Source organism: Ursus maritimus, unplaced genomic scaffold, assembly GCF_017311325.1.
Source record: "Ursus maritimus isolate PB19 unplaced genomic scaffold, ASM1731132v1 scaffold_21, whole genome shotgun sequence".
NCBI lineage: Eukaryota > Metazoa > Chordata > Mammalia > Carnivora > Ursidae > Ursus > Ursus maritimus.
In genome coordinates, this window is record NW_024424564.1 from 35,874,343 (window position 1) to 35,889,738 (window position 15,396).

Consider the following 15,396-nt stretch of genomic DNA (forward strand, 5'->3'; position numbering starts at 1 on the left):
TTTTTTTGAGCCCAGATTCTCTTTTAGCTTTCTCTTCTACTAACCCATCCTCCAATTCACTGATACGTTCTTCTGCCTCATTCACCCTGGCCATCAAAGCCTCTAGTTTTGACAGCATTTGGCTCATAGATTTTTTAATTTCTGCCAGATTCGCTCTCATTTCCGCCCTTAGAGATTCTATACTCTCATTAACATTTTCATTAATACTTTTTTCAAGTCTACACATCATCCTGACCATTGTTACTCTGAATTCCATTTCTGTTAATTTGGTTACATCCATATCCATTAGTTCTGTGGCAGAGGCCACAGACTCATTGTCTTTTCTTTGCTGGGGGGGATTTCTCCTTCTCGTCATTCTGATGAGGAGAGGTTGCGGGGTTGTCCAGAGCCCAAATTATTGACCGGGACCCAGGCCCTGTGCACTTGTTTTATATGGATCTTAGGGATGTGGGCTTCTTGATTTTTCAGCCTGCCTTCTGGGGGAGGGGCCTGCGCACCGATACTCGGACAACCCTGTTTGGGTAGAGTCTCTGTGTCCCCTGCGAGGGGGGGTGGGTATGGGCACACTGTGAGCCGGTCTTTCCAGGCTTTTGTTCTCTGGTGGCTTTCCCTGGCAGTTTGCTGTGCCTCTTCTGAGAGTCAGAGCAGCAGTGGCCAAATCTCAGCCTCTGTCTCAGAACGGAGGGATCGTGGACCGTTCTCCACTGATGTTCTGGCCACTTGAACTCTGTTTCTGTTGGTGCTGAGCTGCTCAACCCTGCAGCGTCCCAGGATGTGCGCCCCACACCTGGCATCCCAGCCCTCACTTCCAGGGCTGACGCGTCTCTTTCCTTTGTGTTTCTAACACCGCCAGCCGCCCCCGCACGCTCCCAGAGCTCCCGGTCTCAGTCTGGTTCCAGTGAGCACTCCGGAGCTCCGTCAGTCTGGTGGCACGCGTTCCCCGGCTCACGGTCTCAATCTGCTCTCTCGCAGGTGCTGGTCCGCGAGTCCACCCGCTCCCCGTGCAGGTGGCTACTGCTTCCTGGCACCCTAAACACAGCGGCTCCCTCCCCCTTCTGTTTATCTTCCGATATCTGTGCGCGGTTTCATGGCTCCCCGCTTTGTACCTCAATACTCATTGCTGGAGATGTTCATTTGTAGAGATCCAGCTGTATCTTCCTGTGTCTCATGCTGATTCTGTGGATGTTCGGGGTGGTCTGGTACCTATCCAACTCAACTCAGGGGACCAGCTGAAAAAGGGGTCCCCTACTCCTCCACCATCTTAACTCCTCCTCACGGAACAAATTTTCTTATTCATGTAGCATAGTGCCTGATAGCCTGGCCTGAGATGGTTGGTGGGAATATGATGCCCTTACAGGCAAGATGAGTTTTCAGTTCAAGGGAAGGAAAAAAAGTTGCTGGGGTGGTGAGTGAGATAGGTCAGGGAAGGCTTCCCTACCAAGGTAACATTTGAGCAGACACCTGAAGAAAGCACAGGAGGAAGTCATGTGGGTTAGTAAAGCAAAGGCCTCAAGGCAGGAGCTTACCTAGTATGTTCCAGCAAGAGCAACGGAGGCCATTATAGCTAAAGCTAAGTAAAAAATGGCAGAGTAGTCAGAGGTGGTTTCAAAGAGACAGTGGAACTAGATGGTATAAGACACATGTTAGCCACTGTGAGGAATCTGGTTTTTGCTCCAAGTTAGATGGAAAACCACTGGAGGTTTTTTGAGCAGAAAAGTGATATGATCTGGTTTAGTTTAATGGCTGCTTTGTTGAAAACAGATTGAAAGGAATCTGTATGGACTGAATATTTGCGTCTCCCAAAATTCATATGTTGAAACTCTAACCCACAGTGTGACTCTATTTGAAGATAGGGCCTTTATGGAAGTATTTAAGGTTAAATGAGGTCATAAGGGTAGAAACCTATGTCATGGGATTGGTGTCCTTTAAGAGCTGGACACACTAGGGAGTTCTCTCTCTCTCTCATTCTGTTTGTGCACAAAAGGCCATTTGAGGACCCAATAAGAAGATAGTCATCTACAAGCCAGGAAGAGAGCTCTCACCAGGAACAGAATCTACCAGAATCTTGATCTTAGACTTTCCAGCCTCCAGAACTGTGAGAAAATAAATGTCTGTTGTTTAAGCTGCCCAGTCTATGGGATTTTGTTATGGTTACCTGAGCAGACTAATACAGAGGCAAAGGAAAAAGCAGGGAAACCAGATTGGAGGCAGGAGATGTGCAGAACTTAAGCTACAGTGGTAATAGTGGAGGAGATGAAAAGTAGTGAAATTCTAGGTATATTTTGAGCACAAAGCCAATAGGATTTGCTGAGGGGCTAAATGTAAAATATGAAAGAAATCCTGAAGTTTGGCGACTAAACAACCAGCAGGGTGGTAATGCCATTTGCTGAAATGGGAAAGATTGGAAGATGGGCAAATCTGGAGAGAAGGGGTTATGGAGGCTAAATGTTCAGTTTTGGAAATGTCTGGATGCTCACCAGACATCCAGTAGATATGTGCAGTAGGCAATTAGGTGCCTAATATAGAATTCAGGGTAAGGCCTAAGATGAGTAAATAAACTTGGTTGTTGTCAAAGATGTCATCTGAAGTCAAAGGATTGGATGAAGTCAACTAGGAAGCAAGTATAGACAGAGAAGAAAAGAGGTGTTAAGTACTAAGCCCTGGGACACTGATGCTTAGAAATCAGGAAGATGAGAACAATTAACCATGGCATGCGGATGAGACAGATTACACTATTCTGACCTCCTTTCATATGTTCTTTGTCATATGGCTGCAATTCCTTCCATTTACATGGGTGGAGTGTATTTCCCCAACCCCTGATTTGGGACTTGGCTTTGTAAGTTACTTGAAGAATTGTATGGTATCTGCATGGTACAAAGCAGAGGCCCAAAATATGCTTAGTTGGTTGGGCTTACTTAAGGCCTTGGCTAGTCCCAGGAGAAAGAGAATAGATACATAAAGCAGAGCAGACCAAACTTACAGCATGAAGTAGAGCTTCCCCATATGCTACAAACCTGTGAACGAGAAAAAAAAATGCTATTGCTTATTACTGTATACCACTGAGATTTCTCTTCTTGTTGCACAGCAGTATCGTTGCAATGGCAATAGCTAACTACTACAGTAGTTCACAGAGTTCCAATGTAAAGATCTACTGAAATAAAGGCTGGCTCAGGACAGGGAGGTATGACTTTACAAAAAAGAACAGAAAACAGAAAGGTTTAATTCTTGAGCAACTCCTATGGATAAGAGGTTTGTGAGGCCTGACAGATTTATCTAGCTGCAAAGCTGAATGGAAGGCATTCAAGATCTTAGACTCTACCCTACCTGAAGTAAGACCAAGAAGGAGCAGAGAAGCGAGAGACAATGGTGACTCAGATGTCAAAAGAAAAAAGTGTTTCAAAGTGGAAGGAGATCTACTTTGTCCATGCTGATGATAAATCGAATTAGCTGTTGGCTCTAACAACATGGAAGCCATTAGTCACCTTCACCAAAGGGAAAAACAAAGACTTTTAAGAGACTGAGGGAGCTGGAGTGGTTTCAAGAGAGAATAAGGGAAAGAAATATGATATAACAAGTAAAAACAACTCTTTCTAAACATGTTATGAAGGGGATTAGAGAAAGGGAACAAGAGCTAGAGGGAAATGTGGGTTCAAGAGAGAGGTTTTTTTTAAAAGATGGGAAAGATTATTACAACTTTATGTCCCTATGACAGTGGTGTAATTGAGAGGGGAAAATGTATAGTATTTTAAGGGGAGGATAAGGTGTACAAGTAGAGGAAGAGTCAGCCTTAGGAATAAACCACAGTTCATTTAAAGCACCAGGAAGGAAAGCAGATACACATCCACTGGCATATGTAGTGGTACAAATACATGACTGCTTCTGTTTTCTCAGTGAAGTAAAGCAAAGTCATGATCACAGAGCACTAACAGGGAGGAAAGTGTTAAAGTTTTGGGAAGAAAGGAGAAATTTTAAATAATCATCTAGCGAAGAAGGAGTGAATGGATTATTAAAATGTAATGTATCCATCTAAGCACATATTTCTCCTGCCACTAGAAGCACTTAAGAGAACAAAAACAGCACCTTACTCTGCTTTACATAATAACAGCTCCTAGTATGGGAACTTGTACTCTCATTTCCTTTAATATTCAAATAAAATCCAACTGGCTTAATGTTTTGCTAGTACTTTAACTTTTTAAATTTTAATAAGAGAAAACTTACGAGAAACACAGTTAAAGCACTAGCATAAAAAGATACCATCACTACCTACTTACCCAAATCAGGTTTGAAATCCATAGAAATAATTGCTAATTTCAAGAGAATCTTGCCAATTAAAACCCATTTTCTTAATATCTTAATATGACGGATTCTCTTTACCAAGAAATCCTTTAAGACTAAAGGGTTTATACATAAATATAATATGAAATTCACTTAAACGGGAATTAAATTATTTTTCTCACTAGTTCAAATATATGTTATAATTCAAAACTGCTCAAAGAGAAATGAAGCAGAAACCAAAACTTATACAGAAAACACTAACATAAATAATGCACTTTTTTTTTAAAGATTTTATTTATTTATTTGACAGAGACAGCCAGCGAGAGAGGGAACACAAGCAGGGGGAGTGGGAGAGAAAGAAGCAGGCTCCCAGTGGAGGAGCCTGATGTGGGGCTCGATCCCAGAACGCTGGGATCATGCCCTGAGCCGAAGGCAGACACTTAATGAGACTGCACCACCCAGGCACCCCAAATAATGCACTTTAAAACATTTGCAATTACAAAAAAAAAAAAAAAAAAANAAGACGATCCTCTAAAGTCCTCTCTAAATTTTAAAGAATTATTTATAATAATTTGAATGTAATTAGTCTAAACATGTATTGCTGTAATTTACCAAATGGGATTACTTTTAATACTGCTAATTTCCAACTGGTTAACTACAACAATTTAATGAATATTAAAGTCACTGAAACAATTTAAGGTTACTGCCTGGTATTCTTCACTCTCATCCAGTAAGAATATCAACAAATTTCTACTTTAAATTTAATATTAAAAAATTTTGCATTGGGGGCACCTGGGTGGCTCAGTTGGTTAAGTGTCTGACTCTTGATTCGGCTCAGGTCGTGATCTCAGGGTAGTGAGATCAAGTCCCACATCAGGCTCCACATGGAGCCTCCTTGAGATTCTCTCTCTCCTCCCCCATCTGCCCCTCTCCTCCCTCTCTCCCCTTCTAAAACAAAACAAAAGAAAAAAAACACACGAAAAAAGAAACAACCAACAACACTGCAGTGGTCTGAACATATTTTGCCCCTTTCATCTGATATATGAGTAACAAACCCAAATATTATTGGGGCAAAGTAGAAAATCTAAAGGAACGAATATGGCAATGATAGAAGATGGTAGAAAGAGGTAGAGAGAGGTTGGGATCTTGGAAGGTATATACCCCATCTAAAAGCATTCAAATTCAATATTTTAAAATATTCTTAGCCAAATAATGCATATCTGCAAGCTAAGTTATATCTAAATTCAAAGTCCTAAAGACCTTCAAGCTCCTCTTCAAATATCACTGTATGTCTCTTCAGTTCCTCCCTCTTATAATCTGTATTTTATTCACTGATACCTCCATAGCACTTTGCCCTATTATTTATTTTAGTATGTCATATATAGGAATTATTCTTGCAAGTTTTTGTATCCTCCACTAAATTTGGGGCAGAGATCTTGCTTATCCTTAATTCTCCAAAAGCATAAATTATAGTGAGTAGTATTTTATACAAAAAAGATCTACCATACACATATATAAAATTGAAGCTAGACTCTTTCTCTTCTGACCATGTCATCTAGTACAAAATATGCAAAGATCTTGGCCATGGACATGAAGTGAATTATTGATCTCAGTCATAGTGAAGTCCTTAGTTATGAAGTACTCTGTGCCATCAAGTTTAGAAATATTCCAGAAGTATCCTGGAATCCTGGGATCAAGCCTGTGCCCAGCTCCCTACTCAGTGGGACATCTGCTTGAGTCTTGTGCTCTCTCTTTCTCTCAAATGAATAAATAAAATCTTTTTTAAAAAATGCCAGAAGTGTTATGAAAGCAGTAAATCTAGATTAGAGAAATTCAACATTCAGACAATAAACATCTAGCTTATCATTAAACACACTTTAAGACAATAACTTTGTGAGTCATTTACAATAGCAAATATGTATCTATCTCATTTTAATTGAGGAGAAAATTGGGGTTTTTTTAAGACTAGGACTAGAAAAAAATTCTTGTGTTTATTTTCAAGGCTGCCAAAGTAGAATAAATAAAAAATTAAGAAAAGATTTTATAAATACCAATAGCTAAATAATACAGGCAAAGCTCCAATGAAAAGTCTGTTTTAGGGTGCCAGCCTGAAATGTAGGATGAGAAGGCCTAAGATTTTTAAAACTTCAGTGGAAAACAAAAGAGAAACAAAATTCAACCTCTAAACAATTCCTAGGAAAAGTAACCCCACAATTTTGAGCACTAACAGCACTTGGAATGTTGTAAAACTGGCCGCATTTGGTCCCTCTGGGTATTTACACCCCTTTAACAATTCACACCCTCTTCTAATTAAGAGGTAAAATCTGTTTTCCCAACCCTTGAATTTAGGACGCCTTTGTGATCTGTTGGCTAATCAAACACTGCAGAAAAGACAAGATGCCTGCTCCCAGCCTAGACCGCAAGACTTTGTCTAATCCTATTCCCTATTCCCTATTCACACATGCATGCACATAGAACCATACCAATGTCATGCAAACAAGCCCAAGGTGGCCTGCTGGATCATGAAAGACACATGGCAACCTCACCCATTATCCCAGACAACATCCAGTCAATCTCTTCAGCAGAGCCATTCAACTGAGTTATAATTGACCCCAGACACATGAAAGAACGTAGCCAAGACAGAACCCAGTGAGGCTCAGATTAAATCACCAGCCACATAACTGTGAGCTAAATAAGTATTACTGTGTTAAGCCATTAAGTTTCAGATAGTTTGTTATACAGCAATAGCTTACTAATACACAAGAGAGAAGGACACAATTTGACAGGAACCAAAAGGATCTCTGGAAGATAAGAATGTTGCCACTGACCTGGGAAACAAGAAACAGTAATAAAAGGAAAAACCAGTTTAAAAAAAGCTAACCTTGGAATTGGAGTTAACTTGAAACAGATAACAAAAGTAGGTTACCCTTAAAAATAAAAAAGTAGGTTGCCCCTTCCTTGTGGAGAAACCTTTCCAAATGTTATTCACACTTCAAAGTTCAACTCAAATCACACCTCTCCAATAAAATTCCTTCTGATTGCCCCTGTCACCAAGGCAGGGTGATTTTTCCTTCATTAATCATGTATAGACAGTACATTATTGTATAAAGAGGCCTGGACTTTAATCAGTAAGTATAAATTCATATTCTAGGTTTATCAGCTATATATCCTTAGGCAACTTAATCTTAACTCTTTGAATCTGATTCCTCATCTCTTAACTAGAACATAGTAGCTCTCAATCCCACAGGAGGGCTGTTAAAAATGGATTCTAAATGTGTCAACATATTAAACACAAAATACATACTCAAAAGTATTAAACTGAATTTTGATTCGATCTTTCATTCATTCAACTTTGACTGGATTCCTAGTGTATGTCAGGTTGTGTGCCCGACACTGAAAAGGAACAATTACTAATGATACCACACACGACAGCCTTCTAGTAATATTTTTTCATTTGTATAGCGCTAAAATTAGAATGAGGTTAGAAATTATGGCTTATATCTCTTCATATTTCCCAACAGCGTGTGGCACAGTGTCTTGAACCTAACAGTTATAAAAATATTTGTGGGCAATTTAATTAAAAAATGAAAAGATTTCTACATATGTTTTAACATCTGTATCTCAAAGCAAAGCAAGAGCATCAACACTTCTAAAGCATAGCTAGAAGAAGACTCACTTGACAGCTCACATCCATTCCTGCTTCCAACAGCACCTGAACGACTGCTTTGTGACCATTGCGAGCAGCCAGGTGGAGTGGCGTGTGCTTTCTAGTGTTGCAGCTCATTAAGTTAGGGTGTGCACTGATGATCATTTTGACTACCCTAAGTCGTCCATAGAGGGCTGCCAGATCCAAAGGTGTTTCTAGCTTACTGTTCCTGATGGTAGGATCGGTGAGCTCTTCTAGAAGAACAGCAACTACTTCTGAGTGTCCATATTGAGCTGCACAGTGCAGGGCAGTTTCATTTTCATTGTTCTGTTAAGACAAAGATATGATTCAAATTTTCAGAAATTCAATTATCAAAATCTAAACAGTAATTTAAAACCAGAGATACTTTGAAAGTGTAAGTTTAAGATTAATCTATTTTAATCAGTATGCCTAATAGAATATATGTTAAAGTATTTATCATTTATCGTACCAAAAAAATCACATTTTTAAATCATTTCAATAGGAAAAATCAGATTTTCCCCTGCTTTATATATTCCAATTTCTGGGAGTGATAAATGATTTAGCCATGTTAGTCAGCGGCCCTGCTGGGCGCAGATGGTCAGTGTTATCTGTACTGTGCATCGCATCTCCATGACATTTGTTAATGAGAGACATTAATAACAATTATAACCCACTTTTAACAGACTGGCTTTCCAAAAGACAGTTGAGATGGTAAATTCTTGATAATGGAAGATTTACAGAAAGATTTCCCAAATTAAGTTTTCTTTTATTTTCCATATAAGTACAAATCATTGCTTCTTTCACAAAGAGAAACTGGCCCTAAGATTAAATCACACCTTTTTGAAATACAATTATGGATTGAGAAGCAGACTTAAACCCACTGCCAGACAAGTTACAAGGAGTATCACAGTATTACGTATGCACCTAATAAGGTTTCAGTTGAAAATCAAGATTTTCCTAGAAATTTAGCAAGATAAAAACTGTACCTGGATGGCTCTAGAGAGCATAATGCTAAGTGAAATAAGATAAAGACAAACACCATATGATTTCACTTATACGTGGAATTTAAGAAACAAAGAAATGAACAAAGAAAAAGAGACAAACCAAGAAACAGACTCTTAACTATAGAGAACACAGATGGTTCCCAGAGGGGAGTGGGTGGAGGGATGGGTGAAATAGGTGATGGCGATTAAGAGTACACTTATCTTAATTAACCCTGAGTAATACATGGAGTTGCTGAATCACTATATTGTACACCTGAAACATAATACTGTATGTTAACTACACCAGAATTTAAAAAAAATTTTAATATTAAAACAGAGAAAACCAAACCCCATCACAAGGCAGATGACGCTTTCAGTAAATTTGGGCAGATGGGACAGGTAGATTGTATATGACTATGTCAGGAGGCAGAAGGATCAGTCAGGAGAAATGTAAACAAGAAATTTTAGTAACAAAAATGCAATGATCCTGAATGAGTGTTTGAGAGAGAAAGAGGCTGCCATCATCAGAGTCATCATCAGAGCTCACACTATGTACCAGGCACAGTTGCATCCCATTTATGTGTACTCATTTAATCTTCACTCTGAGAATAGATACTATTATTGCCACTTTACAGATGAGGAACTGAGGCACTGAGCAGTTAAATAACTAGCCTTCAAATATATAGCCACTGAGTGTTGGCGCCAGGATCTGAACGTAGGTAGCCTAGACCAAAAGTCACTGCTCTTTTTTTTTTTTAAGATGTTATTTATTTATTTGAGAGAGAGAAAGAGAGAGTGTGTGTGTGTGTGTGTGAGAGAGAGAGAGAGAGAGAGAGGGAAAGAGAGAGAGAGAAGGAGCAGGAGGAAAGGGAGACGCAGACTCCCCACTGATCAGGGAGCCCGAGATAGATCAGGGCTCTATCCCAGAAGTCTGGAATCATGACCTAAGCCGAAGGCAGATGCTTAACCAACTGAGGCACCCAGGTGTCCCCCAAAGTTACTGCTCTTAATACCATCTTTCATGATAACAACCATTACTACTGTCATTTGGAGAATGTCTAAAAACTATATACATTGTCTCATTTCTCCTATACCACACTGCCTGCCAAGTACTGCCATGTTGTCAGAGAAGAACAGGAAATTAGTGTTCTGAAAGCAGAATTTCTACAGATTTTGCCCAAAAGAACACCAACTGAGTTGTAATACGCACAAGCTACTCAGATAGCTACTCTGACCACATAAAAGGACAAGTAGGGTTCATACCCAAACAAATCTTAATGTCCCCAAAAGTAATTCAGACTTGCTCTGGCTGAAGGATGCAGATTTTGAGAGTAGAGAGTTAAGAGCAGAGGGAAGATTTAAAAACTTCAAGAGAGGAGTGACCAAAAAAAAAAAAAAAAATTAATGAGCACTATGAAAGACTTCTTACTACCTTACCTTCCAAATAAAAGTATCAGAAGAGTGCATTTGAAGGCCAAACCCAGAAAGAAAACTTACTCCTTGGAGACAATCAAAAAGAAATTAAGATCTGATAGATGGGGAATCCAGCTGAAGGCACTGTTTCTTCCATCATTTTGGAAGGAGTCATTCTTGCTCTTAGTTTGAATGTGTTGCTACAGTCTACTTCCTCACAGAGACTGACCACATACAGGTCTATACAGGTGTAGATTCCCTGATTTTTCTTGTCTGGCTAAGTTTTATAAGCCTGATAAGAAAATCAATCTGTTACTCTATACCATAGCAATATGATATAGAAATATGCCTTCTGACCAAATCAAATTTTCCCTTGGGTGGAAGGAAATTCAATTTTCAAAACACAGCACTTCTTTGAGAAAAAGAAGAGCTAAGTACAAAATAATGATTCCTCAAACACATCTCTACCTTTGCAGAGGCAATTGTAAGTGCAAAATTGAAACTTTCTCTATTAACACCAATTAGATTGTTCGGATCTCAAGAAAAATTATTTCAATCACGCCAAACTTACTCAGGAGAATATATTCATAAAGTTTATCCATGATCAACACATACTTGTACTGTCACATCAGGAAGACCACAACTGTGGTACCTTTATAAAAGGCATGATTGTATACATGTGTCTGTACTAACAAGTGATCTAAAAGAATCTGACTTGAAATACAGACTATGAAGAAGCACTGATTAATAATTGCTAGTATGTCTACAATGAACATTCTTGAGCATTTCTGAATTTCCTCTTTTTTACCAAATGGGTATCCTAAAAAAAATAGGACACTTCTACTTCTAGACAATGGGTAGCAGAACAAAACTGGCTGGCAAAAGCTATTTACCAAAAGATCTTGCTTCAACGTAAAACTAACAGAAACTAATATTAGTTAGGTTTGAGTTTTGGTAAATGGGAATATGCTTATGAGATAGGGCTCTTCTTGTTTTTGCCCTAATGTTTAAAAAAAAAAAAAAAAGAGGAAAAGAAGGTAAAGGGGGGAAGAGATGAATATACAGAGAAACATAAAATGCAAACGCATATAACATCAAAAAAAGGAAATAATAAATCAGTTGACAAAAAATAGGAAGGCTGTAGCAATTATAAAAACCATTATCAGGGCAAGGTCTACTTTGTTTTCAAAATTACATTGTCCTAAATTGGCCACTAATTCTAGGGCAGTATAGAATGGTGACCTAGGTTGAAGTGCTAACACACACTTATTAGCAAGAGTAATCCACTTGATCTCTCTGAACCTATCTTATCTGCAAAATGTGAATATTACCCTCCCTATAAACCTTAGAGTATAGCTTATAAACCAAAAAAGAATAACATGAAGGAAAATGCTTTGGAAACCTTAAATATCAAAACATAAGACAGAATTATTTTGAATGAAAGCTGTATTAGAAACCAAAGACTACTTTCAGAAATCAGAACTAAGTCCTGGTGGGGCGCCTGGGTAGCGCAGTGGTTAAGCATCTGCCTTCGGCTCAGGGCGTGATCCCAGCGTTCTGGGTTCGAGCCCCACATCAGGCTCCTCCGCTAGGAGCCTGCTTCTTCCTCTCCCACTCCCCCTGCTGTGTTCCCTCTCTCGCTGGCTGTCTCTCTCTGTCAAATAAATAAATAAATTCTTTAAAAAAAAAAAAAAGAACTAAGTCCTGGCAATTATACATAATCTTACTATCATAACATGGAGCATGATTGGTTAAGAGTTTGAGCTTTGCATTAGAAAACCCCAGATTCAAATACTAAGCGCATTTCTTAGTAGCTGTTATATCATGGGCAAGTTATTTAATCTAAGGTAGCTTCCCATATATAAAATAGGAACAATAATTAATCCTTTGTCAGGATGCAGTAGAGCTTTGTAAGATAACAGATGAAGTACTCTGCACACTGCCTGGCATATAGTAAACAATCCATAAGTGACGGGATTTATGATGACAATACCAATGTGCTATTGTGGAGGGCTCTGGAATTAAAGTCCAAGTCTGAGTTTTAGTCACTCAGTAATAATGTGTGGCCTTAGATGAGTTATTTAGCTTTACTGAGCCTGATTTCTCATCTATAAAATGGGAGTGATGATATCACTTCAAGGGTTGTGAGAATTAATTAAATAACATATTATAGGTAAAAGTGCTTAACATGGTACTTGGTATGTCAAGTACCATGTCTCAATATACCTTTATTATTTTCAATTCTCCCCTCTGTTGCTTAAATACATAAAGGTTTATAAGTAACTAGTACATTTCTACCCCTTCAGAGGGAGAAAAAAAGAAGTAAAGCTAAAATGAAAAGTTACTTTTACAAAAATAAAATTCCCACATCAGAAACTTAGGAGAAATGACACTAAATGACAGAAATACGTAAGCACTAAAGAAGTACTATATGCATAACAAACAAATACAGAAAGCATGGTATTAAAAATCTCAAGAAATTTTCAATTTATTTTCAGTAGAAACCACAAGACAAAGAAACTTTCAAAAACAAATGAATTCTAAGTGTTTTTTCTTATTTTCATGTCACTTAAAAAAATTTTGCTTATAAAAGCTAATATCCTCTTGTTTAACCTTGGATTGTTTTTCCATCTCATTATTTCAGGTTCACTTTGGGGCATTCAGACAGTTTTAAGAATAACCACCAGATGGCTCATCCCACAAATGATCTTTTAACTTTTGATTTCCTGAAAAACAGAACAGCATTCCCATAAATTTCCCTTTAGCATGATATGCTGATAAAGATAGGATTTTTTAAAGATTGAATTTATGAATGTATTCACATAAAAATACACTTCATTTTGTAACCTATAAACATAGAAATTTTGTGATAATTAGTAATAAGACACTTCCAATCAATAAAACATTTTTCCTACTTAGAGGAACTTTATTTCTAAAACCGCATTTTTCTGGGGAAAAATGTATTTTTCATCCCTTTGGTGTTTGTAGCTAGTGCCAGTATTACTTTATTCTTTAGTCTGAATTCCAGTCAAAGGCCTGCAAAGTCTGTATTCATTTGAACACTATGCTAATTGCGCTTTATTAGATGTGCTTGCCCTAGAGTAACCACTTGCATTGATACTGGACAACTGCCAACCTGCAGCTTAATGCCATGGTTGTAATTCAATTGTTGGACTGCATGCTGGTTTTCAAATATAGTTTTACAAAATGGGAACAGTAGGGGGCATGCCGAGCTCAAGATGTTTGTTATCATACTGTATTAGAGGCCTGTATTTTACTTTCATAAGTCTGTGGTCTTACTTATTTAGAATACTGAAAACGGCATTCCTTTTTTAATATGTCAGTTACATGTAATATGGATATTAGCACTTGAAAATATTTTTACTTCATCTGTCAGTATATTGCTGCTGTGTTTACTCAACATATGCTGGGAATACATACAGGAAATTTTTAACTTAATATGTGACTACCAATTGTATTACTGTATTTTGCATTTTGATTCACAAAAGTGTATTTACTGTGGAAGTAAATGTAAATGGAAGCATTATGCAAATGAATCCATCATCATTGTTTTAAAATTTTACTAAGAAAATCTCTAATTCATATTACAAATGTGAATTCTGTTCTATCTTTAAATATTCAAAAACTACAAAATGGATGCTTATATAACATAGGCAAAAATATTAGTTACTTCCTTTATGTGGTATTCTCTTGTTAACAAATATCTTTACAAATGCCCAACTTAGTACCTATGTACCTAATACAAGTGCCAAAGAATTTTTCAATTTGTCCTTTAGGAAATTTAACACTGAAAATGTCTTTGGCAGGGTAATGACAGAAATAATCAATTCTTCAATGTGGCTTTGCCTTTGCAAACCTCTAGAAGAACTACAGCATGAGCAAATATTTGACAACTGCACCTGTTCATTGACTCTGGAATGTGATGGTCCATGATGAATAAGAATCTTCACAATTTCTACATCTCCTTTCCAGGCAGCCAGATGAATGGGAAAATAACCTTTGTTGTCTGCTACATTTGTTGATGCCTCATACTGAAGTAGTTTGAGAACTATGTCCCTGGAAGGAAAAAAAATAAAAAGAAGAACAGAAAAGAAAATATGCTAAACACACAGATTTCATTGAACAGATAATTATGAAAGAGTACTAGATGCTGACTGGAAATTTAGAGTAGGAGATATAAAATTTGGTGTAAGAGTTAGCCTATTCACGTTTGGCTATTTTACTTACCTGGAAAACCACCACCACACATACACACACAGAGCACGGACTAACCAATGAAAGCACTTAATGGAATTCATTTAGGAAAATTTATCTAATTTCATAATTGAATAAAATAAATAAAACATTTTCTAAAAATTCTTCTTCCCATTTTTTTTTTAAAAAGGAGATTTTTCTCAAATAGCCCCTACCTGAGATTTAGTGTGAAGGAAAAGCGGAGGATAAGCAAACTCCTTATTCACACACACACAAACACACACACACATACACACAAAGATCATACTACTAAGAGACATTTAGGTAATTTATGCATCATTCCTATAGAGATTTGGAATAAGGAATTGAAGATGCATATAAAAGAGAAAGCAGACAGCGCAGTAGAAAAAGGGGGGGTTAATAACTTTTCAGCCATGGCATACAACGTATTTTGAATATGTGCTATTCATACTTCTGCACTCCTTCACCTCTCTGTTGCAAGCTTAAGAAAAAATTTCAAGAAGGAAATTCTTTCATGAGACAGGTTTCGCCACTGATCCAGTATCAATTCATACTCAATATACCCTACCTATAAGCATTTTGTACTCAATCCCCACCAAGTTTTCAAAGTAAAAATTCTGAAGTGCAATACTCAATCTCAAGATGACTTATTAATTTTTGGTACACATTATATTGAATTTTGTATCAACCAATCAAAAACAGTAATTCTAAACAAAAACTGAATTTTTACTTGGAAGCATTTATGAAGCAAATTCTATTAACTCACAAAATGAAATCCCAGACAGATCTACTAATATATATATATATACACATACAGTTACT

General features: G+C 37.6%; 1 protein-coding gene across 5 annotated transcripts in view; it reads right to left on the reverse strand.

Moving 5' to 3' along the window:
- Positions 1-15,396, reverse strand: part of ANKS1B (ankyrin repeat and sterile alpha motif domain containing 1B) — a 1,051,872-nt gene that overhangs the window by 873,326 nt on the left and 163,150 nt on the right. For all 5 annotated transcript variants that reach the window (XM_040637361.1, XM_040637360.1, XM_040637359.1 and 2 more), the window contains exons 3-4: positions 14,259-14,415; positions 7,952-8,248 (exon numbers count right to left, since the gene is read on the reverse strand). In XM_040637361.1, coding sequence (XP_040493295.1) covers positions 7,952-8,248; positions 14,259-14,415 — 454 coding nt within the window. The remainder of the gene's footprint in view (positions 1-7,951; positions 8,249-14,258; positions 14,416-15,396) is intronic.